Source organism: Camelus ferus, chromosome 20 (assembly GCF_009834535.1).
Source record: "Camelus ferus isolate YT-003-E chromosome 20, BCGSAC_Cfer_1.0, whole genome shotgun sequence".
Classification (NCBI taxonomy): Eukaryota; Metazoa; Chordata; class Mammalia; order Artiodactyla; family Camelidae; genus Camelus; species Camelus ferus.
Genome location: NC_045715.1, coordinates 17,909,431 through 17,923,494, shown reverse-complemented (window position 1 = coordinate 17,923,494; position 14,064 = coordinate 17,909,431). Strand labels below are relative to the sequence as shown.

Below are 14,064 nucleotides of genomic sequence, written 5' to 3'. Positions count from 1 at the left end.
AGTAGTCAAAAATATATGAAAAAGCAGTGTGTCCAAGTTAATAAAATGTGCTGTTTTTCTGAACTTTGTGATGGCTATGGTTGTGTCTGGTTTTGTAGAATTTAAATTGGTTTTCTCATTATTAATTAATATTCATTATCTAGTTTGTCTTTGTAATTCTGTTTGTAGTTTTAAGAGTCACTCAGTTGTGTAAGCTTTAGGCCTCAGAAAACCTTCATCTACTCCATCAATTATACTTCTATAGGTGGAAATTTTAAAAAGAAATTAACACTTAAATGGATGTTTTTGTATGTATTAAAAGGAAACATGGGTAAAAGAAACTATAGTTGATACCCTTAAGTATCTCACATCCGATTTTAATATGCGTAGGTAAGTCTTATTTTTGTTATATAAATCTATTTAGTGGACCTTTAGTGGTGAGTACTGAGGTCAGTTTCTATGCCCTAAACTACAATCCTACTTCAGGTACACCATTTGTGGACCATGTAGACAGATGCGGATGTTTGTGGACTATTGGAAATGTTATGCATAGATATTGTTAAGACTTGTGTTCTCAGGTAGATTAAAAGGAGTTAAAGGCCATGGCCAAAGGGCCCTATACGAATATATACATAATGCACTTAACTCTACTTTGCATAAGTCATAAATGTGAATGCTTCTGAGATTTTAATTATCAGTTTTCTGGTAAATCAAATCCAAATAGACTTACATTATTTTTCATACATAAAGCCCTTAAGCACCTACGGTTACTTCTCACAGCACGGCTACCTTCAACGCCACAGCAACCGAGACTTACAACCGTATTACAACTACTTTTAACTGAAATGGTGGGTGGCTCTGAAAAGAGCCTTTTTCAATTGTAAAGAAATCTGCTTTACGCCCTCTCCCCGCGGATGCGGCGCGCGAGCTGAATGTCCTTGGGCATGATGGTGACGCGCTTGGCGTGGATAGCGCACAGGTTGGTGTCCTCGAAGAGCCCCACCAGGTAGGCCTCGCACGCCTCCTGCAGCGCCATCACGGCCGAGCTCTGGAAGCGCAGGTCGGTCTTGAAGTCCTGCGCGATCTCGCGCACCAGCCGCTGGAACGGCAGCTTGCGGATCAGCAGCTCCGTGGACTTCTGGTAGCGGCGGATCTCGCGCAGGGCCACCGTGCCGGGCCGGTAGCGGTGCGGCTTCTTCACGCCGCCCGTGGCCGGCGCGCTCTTGCGGGCCGCCTTGGTGGCCAGCTGCTTGCGCGGCGCCTTGCCGCCGGTGGACTTGCGGGCTGTCTGTTTAGTACGAGCCATCACGAACGACTGAATACACAACTGCAATCTGAGGCAAGCTTAGGCAGTTGTCCTTAAATATAGTTAGAAGCATTCTGATTGGTCTTGCAATTTTTCAAAAGTCCCGCGCGATATAACCATTGGCCTGAAAGGGGGTAGGGGACTGGTTTATTACTAGAGAATCTGATTGGATAAATTACTTCACCACCCATTCCCGATTCCCCTTTTGTCTCTGAGACCTGAAAGAATGAATTTTCAAATGTTCTATTTAATCCTATCGCCAACTACAGCGTGCAAAAGGAGCCATGTAAGGACCAGGTTAATTTCTGATTTAGTAAACCTGAGTGGGACCTAAGATTCTCAGTTCTTGACACACTCGCAGATTGTCAATCCTGCTGTTTCGCACAATGAATTCAGTACAACTGTGTCTATTTCTTTCTCCCAAAGACAATTGGGTTACTTTTAAGTTTCAAACTGGCTGGACTGCCGCTTCCTATTTCTTTGGTCATCATAGCTTCTCTAATGCCGAGTTTTTCTCTTATGTGAAATTAAGTGGCAGGGTCCCTGGGTGGATTATTTGAAATAGCATGCAAAATAGCCTGATTTGATAATGCCAGATACACACTGTATAGCAATCAACGCTTGCTGACTTTTGTTGGAAAACATGAATTTTGCTTAATTTAAAACCTGTAAAGGCGAGCAGATTTATTTTCGGCAAAGGGAAACATTGTTTTTGTCTACATATCCGTGACACTCCTGCCTCCTTTTTGCAAATACCTTTGTTGGTTACAGAAATTTCACCTGGTATGCACTAAAATGCTCGTGGGACGGCCAATTTATCTGCAACTCGATATTTTAATAATGTCTTATTTTTTCTAAATAGATACCACCGACACAGCACAACCTGGTTACCAGCTTTTCTTGTGACAACGTACATGGCTCTGAAAAGAGCCTTTACATGGCTAATGAAAAGTAGGAATTCGTTGTTTCGTCTAGGCTTTACTTGCCCTTGCCCTTGTGGTGGCTCTCGGTCTTCTTGGGCAGCAGCATGGACTGGACGTTCGGCAGGACGCCGCCCTGAGCAATGGTGACTACCCAGCAGATTGTTGAGCTCCTCGTCATTGCGGATGGCCAGCTGCAGGTGGCGCAGGATGATCTGCATCTTGTTGTCGCGGAACGCGTTGCCCGCCAGCTCCAGGATCTCGGCCATCAGGAACTCCAGCACCGCCGCCAGGTACACTGGCGCGCCGGCCCTCACCATCTCGGAGTAGTTGCCTTTACGCAGCAAGCTATGCACTCGGCCCACCGGGAACTGCAAGCCAGCTCGGAAAGAGCAAATCTTGGTTTTAGCTCTAGCTTTACCACTTTGTTTACCACACCCAGACATGATATCCAGCTGGTGAAACTAAATAGCAAAACTTGTGTGTAAAAATAGGAAGTAGCAGAAAAAATCCTTTTATACATAGTACAAAGACGAGTCTGTAAGCTATCCGATTGGTCAAAATATGGTTTTTTCCTCTATCCAATAGAAAAAGACTATGTGGAGCCTTTATTTGCATAAACCCCTCCCCCTTGATGAAAATATACGCTCTTATCCAATCAGAAGTGCAAGATCTTGAACCTTCATTTGCATTGCAGAACTATAAGAGAATGGGATGTGGCCTTTTCACCCCACTGATCCTTGTTGTGGAGAGTGCAGTTAGGTTTATCCAGAGCTGTTAGGATTAACGATGCCTGAGCCGTCTAAGTCTGCTCCGGCCCCGAAGAAGGGGTCTAAAAAAGCCATCACTAAAGCGCAGAAAAAAGATGGCAAGAAGCGCAAGCGTACTCGTAAAGAGAGCTACTCTATTTACGTGTACAAAGTTCTAAAGCAGGTACATCCTGATACTGGTATTTCATCCAAGGCTATGGGCATCATGAACTCGTTTGTCAACGATATCTTCGAGCGCATCGCTGGTGAGGCGTCGCGCCTGGCGCATTACAACAAGCGCTCGACCATCACATCCCGGGAGATCCAGACAGCCGTGCGCCTACTGCTGCCCGGGGAACTGGCCAAGCACGCTGTGTCTGAGGGCACTAAGGCCGTCACCAAGTACACCAGCTCCAAGTAAGTGTTTGCTGAAGTACTCCTTAATCCAAAGGCTCTTTTCAGAGCCACCCACTTTGTCAAAGAAGAGCTATAACTGCTGCTTCTTAGTGGGGTAACTGCGGTTTTGCCCTACTAAGGGATATACTCCAGTAGCGTTGATAGTACAAGCAATCTTAACAGCTAGAGCCAAATTCTAGTTTAAAGGTCAGCTCTTTTCTGTCTTTTTTAAGAGAAACATACTGCTGTACTGCAATACCTAGATAACTTTCACATCACATTTTCCGTTTTCCCTAGACTAAAAGTCCAGGTACTCGCTAAACTGTTCAAAGTGCGCACTCCTCCCCACCCTGCCCTTTAAAGTTTCTGATGGAGATTGGAATTTCTCTGACGGGTAATGAATGGGTTAGAATCTGAGAGAGTAGAGACCCTCGGAATGATTATTGAAGCTGCCCTAAGGAGGGGGAGGAGTCTGAGGGATCTTGGAGATGTCCTGGCTTCGTGAAGGACACGTAGGGGCATTTCCTTGCCGGAACTGAACTCACCCCGGCACTGGGGAAACAACAAAATCATTTGTGGTTGCTGTAGGCCCTTCTGTTGGAGACATTACCTCGAAATCTTCGTGCACAGTTGGAACTTACTAATTTTGCGTTAGAATTGTTTACCGGTGGTAACAGCCTACCTAAAGTCCTTTCCATTTTTCCTGCATCCCTGAAATTTGGGCTCCCGTTTCCTGGATGATTTACCGTTCGAGAATGCTACTAGAAGGGTTCGTGAGGGTGGCACTCCATGGGCTCTAGGAGGGACAAAAGATTTGAATTTCCCGCCATTCCCAGTCTGGCGCCACCTTGTCAGTGACCCGGGGGGCCTCAGTTGGAGAGGAAGTTGTGCTAGTTTTTCTTAAGGAACCCGCGGATCTACAAATAATCCCAACAGGAAGGGCCTTGGCTGAGGAAGAAGAGTCAGTGGGGCTGGTCTAGGTCCCAGGTTGGAGAGGAAGAGAAGCTGGGAAAAGAGCCAGCAGTTGACTGCGTATTCAAAGAGAAGAAAAATATTTTCTCTCAATTTACGAGCAGAGTATTGTAGGTGACATACACAACTGTGTGTTTTGATGAATAAAACTTCAAGTAGAATTTCTCGAAAGGGACAGACTACTTTTAAAAGAAAACTTAATCTTTTCCCAGATCCCACACAAATCAGTCGACTGCTATTTAAGAAGTATTTCCTATCTCAGTACACGCAAAATACAGTTGTGAAAGAGAAGCTTGCCTTAGAAACCAAAAATTTTGTTTTTGAGATCATAACCTCTCCCCCCATCCCCAGGGGAAAAAAATTTTTTTGGACTCAAGCTGCAGTTTAAAATCCTTAAAGTCCTTAGGTTCTCCCCTGGAGGGGTGAGGTCTGGGTAGTAATATTATTCTCAGCCTCTTCAGAATGATCTCCTGAGGTAGGGATTATTTTTTTCCTCATCTTGTTCTTCATAACTGTTAACTTGCTTGCTTGCTTTTGCCTTCCTTACTTTTCTCTCTCTCCTTAATTCCTGATAGTTGATATTTTACCTTAAAGTATAGCCTCAGTTGAGAAGCCCAAACCAAAACCTGGGCCTCCTAAACTCAAAATTAGGCTGTTTTGACATCTGTGCTGATAGCTGGTTGATCTTTAACAGGTGAATGGGAAATTTAAAAGAAAAAATTCAGATACCTGTACTTGAGAGAAGCCAGAAATAAAATTCGTGAAACTCCCCAGTTGATTCTGACGAGACACCAACTTTGCTCATTTAAGTATTTTATGATGGCTGGTTTAGAATACCTAGTAGGCCAGTTCTAACATCTGTGTCATCTGGGTCTCAATATGTTATTTTTCACTTAAAATGGAGATTTTCCCTCTTTAATAGTATGAGAGTACCTTTTAAAAAATAACAACATTTTGGGTGAGTCTCAATCTTTTTTAAACTTTTGGTCTTAAGAGACTCCTCCCTATGCCTGGGGTAGAAGGAGGGGCATTGCCTCATTGTCAGGTGGGAGTGGCAGGCCAAGTTTCTCCCCCAACCTCCTTTGACACTGACAAGGAAGAAGTGTCTCCTATTGCTGGGTTGAGGTGGAGGTCCAGGATCCCCATGTGGCCTCTGTAGGAGCAGGAACAATTCCCCTTCTTCCCTTCTAGTTTCTTTGGCTGTCTAATAAGTAAATTGATATGACAATGTTGGAGTTCAGGGCAGGCCTTCCCAAGAGGTGCCACGTAGCATGCAGATTACTTCCAGTTGAAAGCCATCAAGGCCCAAGAGATACAGGAGGAAACTCTGACCTTCCCCCCTAAAAAGCCTAAAAGAGTTTAGGTAGAGGATCCATTTCAGAAAGGGATTTATCACCACAGATAACTATAGAATAATTTGAACTAAATATTGTTGACAGGGAGTAACTGAGCAAAGACCGTTGATTAAAATTCCTCTCAGAGTGTCACATTCTTTGGCCCATCAAACATTTGTTTACAAAACACTTGCTTATTCATCTTCTTAGATTGCCTTCCTACCCTTTGAAGTCCCAAGCCTCTACCCCTTTCTCTTAGATGGCATACAAGCCTCATTTTTTTTCTTATGCCCTTCCCCTCTCAAATTTGATTTTCTCCTGTTAATCTGTCTTATGTCAACTTAATTCTTAGACCAGCTGGAAAAACCTAGAAGGGTAGAATTTTCCCTATCCAACAATTACAAGGGCGCACTACTTCACTGCCTAGAACACTTAGGTTCTGGCACTTAGCATGTGTTTAGTAAATATATGTTGAATAAGTGCTGAATGTACATCTCATGATTCTCTTGACCCTTATAGTTCACAGTGATTACTCTCCTCCTCCATGTGACTCATAATTATTGCTAAAAACCTTCATTTTTGGATGCAGGATATGCTCTACTATTTAATCTTTAGGTATACACTCCTTGCCCTGCCCTCTACCCAACCCCCCACCAACTCTTTTTTAAAAGTATAGTCTTTGAGATAACATCTGAGATTTCTTTTTACATCCCCATCAGGGGTTTTGAAACATTTCAAAGGCACTGAATCAATGGGTATTAATGTTTATTATTGTTGATAGTGAAGATAATAATAAGGAAACTGTATACTGTTCAGAGAAAAAAAATCATTAAGTCAGACTTCAGAGAAGGTAAAACCAAACAGAAGATGAGCATCTTTACTCTCCTGCCAGGTTCCCTGGATCAAAATGTGGTTCTTTGACAGAGTTGGATTGAGAGTACTATTTTCTCACACCCTGTAGTAATATTAATAGTGTTTTATAATATATGCTGTAATCTCATGTTGAATATTTCTATGCTAAGGGGTGCTTTGTTCTTTCTTTTCCTGAGTCCTGAGATCCATATACTTATGTGCTGCAAAGTTTTCAGCACTCTAACCACAAGAGGTCCAGTATAACATGGAGGATGATGGGAGTCTTCTGAAGTAATTAGAATTTTGTGTGGTGGCCCAGTGACAAAGATAAGTGAGAAAGGAGGGGGGAGGGTAGGATGGTTGGGAGTGGCACTGGGGAATAATGACAAAGACTTTTCCAGCAGGAGTTTGAAGTCCTTGGTCCCATTAACTCTGTGTTACCTTGAGGAACATAAACTTGGGTCTCTGTTTCTCGATCTCTAAAATAAGGACAGTACTCGCTCTGCATACCTCCCAGGTGATCCTGGAAGGCATCTTAGGTAAGATGAATAAAACAGAAGACTTGATAGTCTCGTTCTTGCCTTCAGTTCTCATTGTTCAGATAGTTTAAGAAGGCTTGGGCCAGACAAAGAATTATGTCTCCTCTCTCCCTTTTCTGTTGCAAGAGTTAGAAGGGTCAAAGCAACATCTGTCATAGAAACTCCCACCTCTTAAATATCTGTTTAGAAATTGTTCCGTGTTTATTCCTTTCCAAAAGTAATAAATCACAATTCCAGTAGCCGAAAATCAGAACAATGAGAACAATCACTCCTGCTTCTGATTGCATTTCTCTATTTAAGGAAACGAAATAGACGCAATTATTACTAAAGGCCCATCAGACTGAGTGAGATTGGAACAAACAAAACTCACATTAGATAGCTTTATATGCAAATGAAGGATGCAGGTTCTGCTTTCCCATTGGTTCTTTGATAATAGCCAATGGGAGAGTTGCACACAGCCTACCTCCAGTTAGTATAAATAATTCTCTCGCCGTGGGTTTCATTTTATTCTGTTGGTGTTTCTTTTTGGAGCTTTTGCGGCCTGTCGCTTTTAGTAATGTCAGGACGTGGGAAACAGGGTGGTAAGGCCCGCGCCAAGGCCAAGACCCGCTCCTCGCGGGCAGGGCTCCAGTTCCCAGTGGGCCGAGTGCACCGCCTGCTGCGCAAGGGCAATTACTCGGAGCGGGTTGGGGCCGGCGCGCCGGTGTACCTGGCGGCGGTGCTGGAGTACCTGACGGCCGAGATCCTGGAGCTGGCGGGCAACGCGGCCCGCGACAACAAGAAAACGCGCATCATCCCACGCCACCTGCAGCTGGCCATCCGCAACGACGAGGAACTTAATAAGCTGTTGGGGCGCGTGACCATTGCGCAGGGTGGAGTCCTACCTAACATCCAGGCTGTGCTGCTGCCCAAGAAGACAGAGAGCCACCACAAGGCCAAGGGCAAGTAAAGTGTTGATTTTTTTTTGTACGACACTTTTGTTGTCCATTATCCAAAAAAGCGAAGTCTTACAAAGGCTCTTTTCAGAGCCACCCACCTTTTCCTTTTGAAGAGTTGTTAACGCTTTTTTATCCTGCCCATATTAAGATTCTGACACCAAGCGAAAAATCACGAGTAAATGAATCGCCCAGGGGAAATCGTTAGGCCCAATAAGTCTTTAAGAGTAAGTTAGCTGTAACAAGCCACACGATTTTATTGTAAACCAGATAAAGTGAGTGAATCGGGTTCCAGTTAGAGAAGTGTTGCCCTCTTTCTGTAGTGACTTTGGGAACGTTTTTCGAACTGAACAAGGAAAGCATGGTAGTCGAAGGCGCTGGAGTCTTAAAAAACTAACCGTCAATTTTTGGTGAAGTTACGGGACACACCAGACTTCCGCGACTAGATTTAACAGTTTAAAAAGCATTACACATTTCGCTGAAGCAATTGAGAGTAAGTTACAGATCCTTGATACTCCGCTCTTGTCAAAAGCATCGTCCACAATACTTGTGCCACACCCAATAAAATTGAGTATCTTTAGATGCAACCCACATGTTTAAAAAAACTTCCAAATTACCTTTAGTTGTTGCAGGGTTTTTTAAAAATCTATTTGACGATATCTGCGTTGTTTGTGTGTAATTGCCTTGCTGTACATTTGTAAAGATCTCAAAAGGTTTCTGTCCACAATGGATATAGAAGAGAACGGGTAAATAAAATGACGTCAGGGCGTTAAAGTCGCTGTGGTAAAGGACAGGGTTTAGTATTCATTCGCCAACCTGAAGGCAGCTCTTGATCCGGGCAGCCAGGCACAGAAATGGACCAATCCGGAGAGGGCGCGGGGACTTTTGAATGGTCTTGGGCCCAATAGTCGATGGTCTGGCTGTATAAAAGGAGGAGAGCTGAGTGTCTTTCACCGGCGTCTGTGAACGGTCTTTGTGGTGTTTCGTTATGGCTCGTACCAAGCAGACGGCCCGCAAGTCCACCGGCGGTAAAGCGCCGCGCAAGCAGCTGGCCACCAAGGCGGCCCGCAAGAGCGCGCCGGCCACGGGCGGCGTGAAGAAGCCGCACCGCTACCGGCCCGGCACGGTGGCCCTGCGCGAGATCCGCCGCTACCAGAAGTCCACGGAGCTGCTGATCCGCAAGCTGCCGTTCCAGCGGCTGGTGCGCGAGATCGCGCAGGACTTCAAGACCGACCTGCGCTTCCAGAGCTCGGCCGTGATGGCGCTGCAGGAGGCGTGCGAGGCCTACCTGGTGGGGCTCTTCGAGGACACCAATCTGTGCGCCATCCACGCCAAGCGCGTCACCATCATGCCCAAGGACATTCAGCTCGCGCGCCGCATCCGCGGGGAGAGGGCGTAAACCGTTAAAACCGAGTGCCACCGTTAAACCCAAAGGCTCTTTTCAGAGCCACCTACAACTTCACTTTGAAGAGCTGTGCCTTAAGGGAGTAACCAAAAATGGAGTACGGCAGGATTCCACCCCACACCCCAAATACTCTTGGGGTTAGGTAAATCCTGCTATATCACACTATTTTACAAGCTGTCTTTAACTTTACAACAATACAGGATGCTGAGGATCATGACAGCCACCAAATGCAAAGACTTGCTTTTCATTCCTTATTTCAACAGTTCCTTTGCCTACCTCTGATGGGAATTGACAAAACCTTGCTAAAATAATTGGAACGACTCGCCCGACAACAAAACTAACAATACACAGAAGCTTCAATGTGAGTTGGTTTATTTGCATTCCACGGTTTCAATAAGCTTTCTGCTTACAAAGTAATTGCTTCTAAGAGGAACATTGAATATTTCTTGTGTATAGTTTTTAACATTTTATTTTTCTGGGCTGGTATAAGGCATACTGCCTGGCACGGATTTTTACCCATTTAAGGGTTCTGTCAGAAGCACCAATGCTCCTGACTTAAACTAAGGTTGCTTTGACCCATCTACCCCCAAGTTCTTGGCCCCTGCTGAAGTCCAATTACCTTCCTTGGTTTTTTTCTTTCCTTGTTTATAACTGCTGGCTTTTATGGAACACTGTTCGACCTTTAATATTTTATGTATCTTGGGGGGGGGGGGTTGTTTTAGGTACAGGGCCTCATCAGATCTCTTCAGGGGGGAAAAAAAGTGCCCATTCTTGTCAAAGGAACAGACAGTGTACTTAGTGGCTGGAACTGGCTGCTGCTTCCTTTCCCTCCCCTCCCAGCCAAGGAATATGGATTTGGCTTTTAAGTTTTCATGTACTTTGGCACCTTGACAGAAGAAATGTGCAGCGTCTAGGAAAAGATTAGCACCATCTTAATCCATAACCTTGTTAATCTTTCTGTGGCGTGCTCTGTATACACAGCATTTAGATGCTAACTTGCCAGGGTTCAAATTCCAGCTTTACCACTTAATGTGTTATATTAGACAAATCAATTACTCCATCAGAAAAATGAGGGTAACACTACCCTCCTTAATAGTGTTAGAATAATGTGCATTGGTTTGGGTGCACATAGCTTTATATACGTGCTATTTTCCTGAGATGTGTATCATCTCTTAGTGTAAGTGTTGTTTCAAAATTTGAAGTAAACTTTAGCTTCTAAATTTCTTTTTCATTTTACATTATTTAGTTGCATCGATTGTGCTCAGTTTAGAAATAAAACTTCAGGCATTTTAAAATCAAAGCATGGAAGAAAATCATACTTGTGAAAGAAAATGTACTGAACACTGGACTGGGGGTGGTGCCAGCATTTGAATATCATGGCATTAAGCGTCTATTACTTTATGTTACAGGGTGACAGGTTGGGTTGGAGACAAAAGAGGGTTCTTAATGTGCAGACTATTTTTAAATGGCTGTCTGAAGATCCTCAGTCAAACAGGGTTTTTCTTAGGCCCACAGAGTGATGTTACACCACAGGCTGAAGTTTACAGCTAATGCTGTTGAAGGCTGGAATGAATTTTGGTTTGTTATAGAGACTGTGAAAGGAAAGGAAGGAGGAAGTCAAGATCAGGACTTAAAAATTTAGTAGCAGCCTTTCCAGTGTTCCCTATCAAAGTGAGTTATGGCTCACTGAGTGGTTTAGGGAGATTTAACACAACAGTGGGCAGCTGGTATAAAGATTTGAACTGCACTCCAGAGTAGGCTGCAGGTAAGCCAGAAGCCTGAGACTGTCAATGCAGGCACAAAGGAACATATTTGGACAACCATGTTTTACATGTTACATATGAAAAGCAAAACAATTTTTCAATGCCTTGTACTTCAAGTGCTGTGGGGGGTTTTTTGTTGTTGTTGTTGTTTTGTTTTGTTTTAATCTTCACTAACATACATATTTGTTGATATTGTGCTGCAGGTAAAAACCTGAAAATGAGTCCTCAGGGCAATATCTCAAGTTCAGGTAGACTCTTTAGTAACAACACCAGTTGAAAACACATCACGTTTGTGTACGAGGTCTATGTGCCAATCTCTGCTCTAATGCTTTGCTTACATTAGCTAAACTAAATCCTCACAAAAGTTCCATCAGTATTATTGTTACCCAGTTGGTCACACAGCCATAGCAGAGGAAAAATAAATTTTCCCTCTACCCTTCTGAGTTCTTAGCTGAGACTCCTGAAATAAGACAGATTAACAAGAGAAAACCAGAAATAACATGTATATCTCATGTATACATGTGAGATACCCAAGGGAAAATGACTAACTCCTTGGGGTGTCCTAAAATTCAGACTTAAATACCATCTTAATAGGGAAAGGGCAGGGGGTATATAGGCCTCTTACAGGAGAATAAAAGATTTTCAGGAAAGGTGAACGAGCCCTTCTAAGGATGGGAGAGGTATGATAGTGATAAAATTATGTTTAAGGCAGGACAAAATTTTTCATTTTTCAGTTTTATTAGGTAGAATTGTTACAATTTGACTGCACATATACAATACTGCATGTAAATACACATACAATATACTGCACATATTTTTAACTTTACACATATGTACTGTTCATTGTTTCTAAGAATAGAGAATTAGCTTGTTAAACTTACATAGTTATCAAAGGAAGAAAGCCAACAACAAAATGAGAATCAACAGAACACGGTAATCATAAAGGACAGTCAAATGTGCTTACACATTCAAGAAATTAATCATCTAAGGTATAAATAATAAGTAGTTAATTTGAGGACAAGAAAAATTTTAAGCCTAAAATTCTTTGCCCGTTTGGGGCCACCACCCCTCTTTAGAGTGCATTGTGCATGTACATTACACATTGACCAGACATCCTAGGAAGACACAGGAATGCCTCTTTGACTGAAAAGAGCAGTTTTCTTCTGGTGCCAGCAAGGTTAACACCTTAGGAGAAAACATTTTCCTCAATCCTGAAAAGGGTCTTAATGACCCCACCGCTTGCCTTGTACCTGCGGATCTGGATTATGTAGACTGTCAATATGTAACTTTGACATATAACTCTTTGTCTCAAAAACTTTTATAACTGCTTTGACTTCTAACAAGCAGAACAGTCCTCAGAGCTTCCTGAAGGGCTGTCTTCTGGGTTATAACCCTCAGGTTGGCTCAAATAAAATTCCCTATTTTAGCTTGACAGTTTTTGTAGACAATAGTTTTGTGACAAGGGATGTCTGGGTGTGGTGTCAACTTTTAGTCTCCTTTCCTGTGATAAGCATCATACTTCCCTGGTTAATGAAACTTCTTGGGAAGGGATTTATGACAACTGAGTTCCTTTTGGAGGTTGTCTTTAGGCAGATAATGGGAGTTCACAGAAAAGCCTCTCTGCATTTGCTGCTATTCTGCTAGAGCACAAAATAATCGGCATACTGTAGGTAAAATTGAGGGACAATAATTTTCCTTCTACCCTTCCAAGTTCTTAAGAAGGCAGATTAACAAGAGAAAAATGAAAGTTTATTTAGTAATATGGATACCTCATATGCATGAGAGAGATCCAGAAAAAAACTGAGCAAAATTCCTCAAATTGGCACAAGTTACCACCTTAAATACCATCTTAAGCTTAATGACAAAAGAAGTGGGAGAGAGCCAGTTACCAAGAAAAGGAACAAAGATAATGTTATACAGAATTAAGTCCAGTTCCTTCTCATTGATGAGATTCTCTGGTGATTTCCACTCATATTTCCTGATACAGAGAAGGAGACATAAATTGAGATTTCCTTTATAAATGTAAATGCGCCTTGCAAAAAAGTAAGTTCTATTCTTAGAAATGTTTTTGTATCTACTTTTAGAGAAAAAAATCAATCATCTCAAAAATAGTCCTTAGGCCAAAGAAACATATGGGGGATGTCATATTCAGCTACGCTTCACAAGTAACAATCACTCCCTCCTGAATGAGAAAGTACAGTATTTTTCATAATATAAAAACCTCTATTAAAATTATCAGTGGCAGATATAGCTTCAGATGCAAAGAGCCAAGGGAGCAAAACAATCCAGAGTTTAAAAGTGAACCTATTTACTATGTTCTCTCTCCCACGTAGTCATTGGATCACTACCCGGAGAGGGGAGGAGCCGAGGAGGCGGTCGCAGTGCTGCTTCTCCCGCCTGAACTTTCAGTTCTCAATGAGGTCCGATTGCAGCTTATAATTACTCTTGGCCAACCAGCAGGCTCACTACTGAGTAGTGCACGTATAGAGCGGCTTAGGCAAACATGTCTGGACGCGGCAAAGGCGGCAAGGGTCTCGGTAAGGGGGGTGCCAAGCGCCACCGCAAAGTTCTGCGGGACAACATCCAGGGCATCACCAAACCCGCCATTCGGCGCCTGGCCCGGCGAGGTGGTGTGAAGCGCATCTCTGGCCTCATCTACGAGGAGACTCGCGGGGTGCTGAAGGTGTTCCTGGAGAACGTGATTCGGGACGCCGTCACCTACACCGAGCACGCTAAGCGCAAGACTGTCACGGCCATGGACGTGGTCTACGCTCTCAAGCGCCAGGGACGCACCCTCTACGGCTTCGGCGGTTAAAATCTCATTTTAATACTTTTTTTTCTTTCCAAAGGCCCTTTTTAGGGCCGCCCACTTTCTCCCAGAAAGAGCTGTACGTGAGTTGAGCGGTTAACGGTT

General features: G+C 43.4%; 6 protein-coding genes and 1 pseudogene across 6 annotated transcripts in view; 5 read left to right on the top strand and 2 right to left on the bottom strand.

Annotated features, from left to right (window-relative positions):
• LOC102503909 overlaps window positions 1-14,064 on the bottom strand; it is a 49,496-nt gene that overhangs the window by 31,592 nt on the left and 3,840 nt on the right. Inside the window, exons 3-4 of the mRNA XM_006182176.3 lie at window positions 13,620-13,642; window positions 955-1,294 (exon numbers count right to left, since the gene is read on the bottom strand). Of these exons, the coding sequence (XP_006182238.2) occupies window positions 955-1,294; window positions 13,620-13,642 (363 nt within the window). The remainder of the gene's footprint in view (window positions 1-954; window positions 1,295-13,619; window positions 13,643-14,064) is intronic.
• Window positions 2,118-2,713, bottom strand: LOC102503664 (annotated as a pseudogene).
• LOC102506225 (histone H2B type 1-B) lies at window positions 2,959-3,375 on the top strand. Its single transcript, XM_006182188.3, has one exon. It carries the CDS (start codon window positions 2,995-2,997, stop codon window positions 3,373-3,375), a length of 381 nt encoding a protein of 126 aa, XP_006182250.1. The 5' UTR covers window positions 2,959-2,994.
• The window catches only part of SLC17A2 (solute carrier family 17 member 2), a 73,974-nt gene continuing 63,161 nt past the window's right edge, over window positions 3,252-14,064 (top strand). The window contains exon 1 of the mRNA XM_032463368.1: window positions 3,252-3,371. The gene's annotated coding sequence lies outside the window, so the exon portion shown is untranslated. The remainder of the gene's footprint in view (window positions 3,372-14,064) is intronic.
• On the top strand, window positions 6,779-8,080 carry LOC102506733 (histone H2A type 1-B). Its single transcript, XM_032463413.1, has one exon. The coding sequence runs from the start codon at window positions 7,604-7,606 to the stop codon at window positions 7,994-7,996; it is 393 nt and encodes a 130-aa protein (XP_032319304.1). The 5' UTR covers window positions 6,779-7,603; the 3' UTR covers window positions 7,997-8,080.
• LOC102506474 (histone H3.1) lies at window positions 8,641-9,436 on the top strand. The gene has a single exon (XM_014557169.2). The coding sequence runs from the start codon at window positions 8,971-8,973 to the stop codon at window positions 9,379-9,381; it is 411 nt and encodes a 136-aa protein (XP_014412655.1). The 5' UTR covers window positions 8,641-8,970; the 3' UTR covers window positions 9,382-9,436.
• LOC106729281 (histone H4) lies at window positions 13,298-14,016 on the top strand. The gene has a single exon (XM_014557174.2). The coding sequence runs from the start codon at window positions 13,654-13,656 to the stop codon at window positions 13,963-13,965; it is 312 nt and encodes a 103-aa protein (XP_014412660.1). The 5' UTR covers window positions 13,298-13,653; the 3' UTR covers window positions 13,966-14,016.